The sequence below is a fragment of the Tupaia chinensis genome, unplaced genomic scaffold (assembly GCF_000334495.1).
Source record: "Tupaia chinensis unplaced genomic scaffold, TupChi_1.0 Scaffold000247_1, whole genome shotgun sequence".
Lineage (NCBI taxonomy): Eukaryota > Metazoa > Chordata > Mammalia > Scandentia > Tupaiidae > Tupaia > Tupaia belangeri.
In genome coordinates this window covers 4,050,787-4,055,246 of record NW_006159725.1, presented here as the reverse complement: position 1 = coordinate 4,055,246, position 4,460 = coordinate 4,050,787, and the positions used below count along the sequence as shown (strand labels likewise).

At 61.8% G+C, this 4,460-nt stretch overlaps 1 protein-coding gene across 14 annotated transcripts in view; it reads right to left on the bottom strand.

The window, feature by feature from the left end:
• Positions 1 to 4,460, bottom strand: part of GRAMD1B (GRAM domain containing 1B) — a 252,750-nt gene that overhangs the window by 37,125 nt on the left and 211,165 nt on the right. For all 14 annotated transcript variants that reach the window (XM_014587922.2, XM_006148813.3, XM_006148812.3 and 11 more), the window contains one exon: positions 1,555 to 1,575. In XM_014587922.2, the coding sequence (XP_014443408.2) occupies positions 1,555 to 1,575 (21 nt within the window). The remainder of the gene's footprint in view (positions 1 to 1,554; positions 1,576 to 4,460) is intronic.

Sequence of the window (4,460 nt, the reverse complement as noted above, 5' to 3'; positions counted from 1 at the left end):
GGGGGTGACAAGGATAAAGACTGCCTACAAGTCAGGGTGCCAGTTGTCCATGACAACCATCAGGAGGCGCTAGCGGGGTACAACTGCCATTCCTAACCTGTGCGAACACCACCCCTAATGTGTGCAAACGCCACTCCTAGCGTGTGCAAACGTGCAAATGCTGCAAATGCCGCCAAAAACATGTGCGATGCCGCCCCTAATGAGTGTGACGCCCGCCCGGAAGGCAAAGGGACTGCTGGGAGGGGTGGTAGGCCCTGGCGACATAACCGCTGGGCTCCTCCCCCCTCAGCAGAGGGTTTCTCTCCTCTCCAGGATGCCAGGAGCCCCTGGGGGCAGAGGGCGAGGATGGGGGCAGAGCTGGGCTTCTTCCCCTCCGTACCATCTCAGCCCCCGCTGCCCTGTGCTCCGCCCACCAACCGGCTGACAGGCCATGACCAGGAGCAGAGGCGGGCGGCACCAAAGATGACCCGCAGCCAGGTGTCCGGCTCGGAGGGTCTGCAGAGCTACGCTGGGGACACTCTCCAGACCTCTTCCAGCTGGCTCCATCCTTAACCCTAACCGGGCCCCCTCGGCCCTGCCATCACAGCCTGGCAGTGTCCCCTGCTGCACAGTGCCTGCTTAGGGGAGGGGAACAACGGCAGGTGTGGCCAATCAGGGTCAGGCATGAAGACCCACAGCTCGGAGACAGGGCCACACAACCTGTCCCTCGGCCACGCTGCCCCACAGGCCACAGCATGTGTGGTAGGGCCAGTGGAAGGACTCCAGCTGGCGCTCTTCAGGGGAAAGTTCACATTCCCATAGCCCGGGGCTGCCAGCTGGCGTAGTGGTTAAGGCACTGGACTCCAACATGGGCAACTGTGGTTTGAGTCCCAGACCTGGTGGCTCACTTTCTTACTTTCCCATTCTCTCTCTCCATCTCTCTCAGATCAAATTAAAAAATAATAATAACAAATAAAATTAAATAATTCTTAGGAAAATAAAGCCCTAACCCAGTGACTGGAGGACAGAGCCTGTGCAGGACTGAGTACTCCAAGGTGCACCTCTGGACGCATGGCTGGATGAAGGGTCGCCATGCACAAGCTTTGAGGGGCCCCGACTGCACCCTCACACAGACCCCCAGGGTGTGAGGTCTTCTAGAGTATGCTTTAGGGGGCCCTGACAGGATGCCAGGGGCAGACAAAAGCCCATGGCACGGGGCAGCCTCTACTAGTGAGGAAAGACTTCCGGCAGCACCCCCCAAATGCCCTGGTGAAGGCATGGGCCTAAGTTCACAGTCTGAGCCGCAGAATCCCATGCCTGGGCCCGACCACTCCTCCTCTCGGACCTGAGGAGCCTCACCTAGGAGAGGAGCCTAGGTGAGGTAGGGGAGGTGGGCCCCCCTCCTCCGACTCCCTGCTACAGAAGCCAACCACCACCCTGGGGCTGCTGCGGGGGCCGGAGGGAGAGAGGGTTGGAGAAAGCCCACTGTGGGGATGGGGGTCAGACTGCACTCCAGGCTCCCCTCCCCGGCCTGCCCCACACTGACACAACAAGAGAAGAAACGGGAATACTTACATTGTACCAACTCTGGCTTTTCTGAAAGGATAAAACAGAAGAGAAACTCGAGTTAGTTGGGGGGTTACTAGGAAGGGCCAGAGCCTGGCTGGCTCGGGAGGGGAGTCACACAGACAGCAGAGGCGGCAGGGAGAGGAATCCAAATGCAGCCGGACGCTTCCCATGTGGCCGCCCGGAGGGGCCCTCCTTTCTAAGGCAGCTCCAGAAAGGAGGCCTGTGGGGCAGGCCACGCCGGAAGCCCCCTGCGGGGTGGCAGGCAGCAGCACCAGCTACAGCTCAATGGGAGGCGTCGGCGCCCATCCAAGCGCTGATGGGGCAAGGGATGCGCTGTGGGCATCCGAGAGCCGGTGCCACGGCTCTGACCAGAGCGGGGGACACGTGGAGCCCACCCCAGCTCGCTCCAGGTCAGCCCCTCCGCAGAAGGCAGGGCGCGCACTGGGGGTGGGGTAGGGGACGACGGGCCTGCCCAGAAACCCCCTCCCACGTGCTCACGGCCAGCCAGAGCTCCTCCTACCCCACCAGCTGCTGCTGGGGCTCTGCGCTGCGGGGGCTGAGTCAGCACAGCCTCTGAGGGTCCTTCCACCCCTGGGCCATGACACGGCACCAGCAGAACCAGACTGCAGTCCGGCTCCGGCTCCGCGGCTCAGGGACTCTGCGTTCCCGCCCCAGAAGGAACTGGAACGTTTCTTAGGACAAGAGGAAGGTGGCTAAGATCTTGCCCGTCTGCAATCGCTATGGCCAGGAGTCCTTCACGCACACCCGTGGAACACGGGCGTGCCCGTATGCACACACACGTGCCTGGACCCCATCCCTTGAGGTGCTGATGTGATAGGTGTAGGTTGGGGTGGGGTATGTCTGGGGTTCGAGGTCAGCCCACAGTGCGATGGAGGTGAGAACTGCGGGTGGGGGGACTACTGGCATGCCCACTCCTCAGCTGACGTCCACCCAGGGGTGTGGATCCTCCACCCGGTGCCAGCGGGTCCTGAGTCCGAAGGGCAGTAGAGCATGTCTGCCGTGCGTGTCTGGCTGGCTGGAGGTGACTGTACCTGGAGCCAGTGGAGTGTGGCGGCAGCATGGCCGACAGTGTCCACCACCACGCCAGGCTTTCCCGGTTGTCCCAGAACCCTGCGGACTCCCTGACCTGGGGGCAGAGCAGCTGGAGGTGGTGGGGGGAAGGGGGTCGAGGCCTGGGTGGTGCTGTCTCCTGGATTCACCATCCCGCCCAGGCTCACAAGCCAGGGTGTAGCCAAGGGAGATGCTTGGTCCTTCCCATGGCCACTTCCCAAGTGCCATCCCACAGCCCTGCCCAGAGGGCCCATGACCCCACCATAACCCTCTTCCTGTCTCTGATCTGGGGATCCTGGCAGGTAAGAGGGCTAGACCCAAATATTCACAAACAGCTGTGTCGTAGGAGGGGCTGCCGGCCCAGGGGAGCCCCCTCTGGGCCGTTCAGTGCATCTGAGCCGGTGTGCACCAGGAAACCTCTGCGTCCCGGGCCTCCTGCAGATGTCCCAACTCTGAGGTCACAGGGCAGGGGACCATGTAGCTTGTCATTAAAACGCACACCCAATAGCAGGAGTGCCCCGGGAGCTGCCAGCCTCGACTGCCCTGTGTCCCCTTGTGTGCCATTAGACACCTGCTTTTCAGCTGAGAAAACACTGCCTCGCCCACCCCTCAGTGCCTCACCTCACTGTCCTGGCCCCCAGAAAGTCCCTAGAAGCAGGGGGAGGGGTGTGTGTGCTTGGGACAAGTGGGGGAGACCAAGATCTCTTGCGATTTACCCTACAAGGTGCCTGCTTCCTGGCTCGGCGGGCAGAGGGAGTTTTCCTTCCCGTGCACGGAGCGTAGGGACTGATCCGACTGGACCAAGGGCTTCGGGGTCACAAAGCACCTCGGCCAGGGAAGCCACGCTCTGCCTCTAACTAGCTCTGAGCAGCACCTGCCCTTTTGACAAGGGTGGACAGGAGTGTGTATTCTCTAGGCCTACGAAGAAGTGGGAAATTTACCGTCAGGGACTCTCGAGGCCCTGCCCTTCACCTCCTAGCGGCGGCTGCTTCTACACGACCACTCAGGGTGCCTCTGGGCAAAGGAGCCCCCCACCCCCGGCCAATCCCACTGGAGCCCGAGGTGCCCACTGCAGCAGGAGTCCCTGAACTTTGCCAAGCCTCTCGGAGGTGATAGATCCCCTGGGACTGAGCCCTGAAGGAGTGGGCTGGTGAGGAGGACCCCCCCTGGGGGGCTGCAGACCCTGGAGGTGAGGAGGGGCATGTGCTGGCATGAGAGAGGCCTGCCCTCCCTCGTAAGGCCACTGTGGCACCCCTGCCTGGGTGGAGGGAAGGGGAGAACAGGATGAGGAGCAGGGGTGGGGGTCCCTCGCAGGTTATAAATAGGTTTGTCTAAAGGGGAGGAGGGAGCGAGGAGGAAGCCACTGGGGAGGGAGAACTGAGCTGGGTCCTCTAGTTTCTGCCCCTTCCCTGGGAGAGGCGGGGAAGCAAGCACTGGGGCTGCAAGGCTGCTGGAAACAACCCGAGTTACCTCGAGGTGGTTTCCTGGCCCGAGTCTAAGAATATCTCCCAGTGCAAAGGCCCAGGAGCCTGGAAGATGGGGAGGCGGGGTGGGGTGGGGCAGGGGCGGCCTGAGGAGCTCTACAACGGTCAGGAATTAGGAGAGAAAACCGCTTCTTACTTTGATCAGGTTAAGCCTGTCATACTGGAAAGAAAACCAGAAACATTAGAACCAGAGAAGAGGGGGTCAAAGGAGAGCCAGGGCGCCATGTTGGGGGGTGGCGTGGTATGGCTCGGGAGGGCGGCACACTGCTAGGTGGAAGCCATGGTGGGGGGTGGCGTGGTGCGGCCAGGGGAGGGCGGCACACTGCTGGGCGGAAGCCAGGGGTTTACCACAACCAT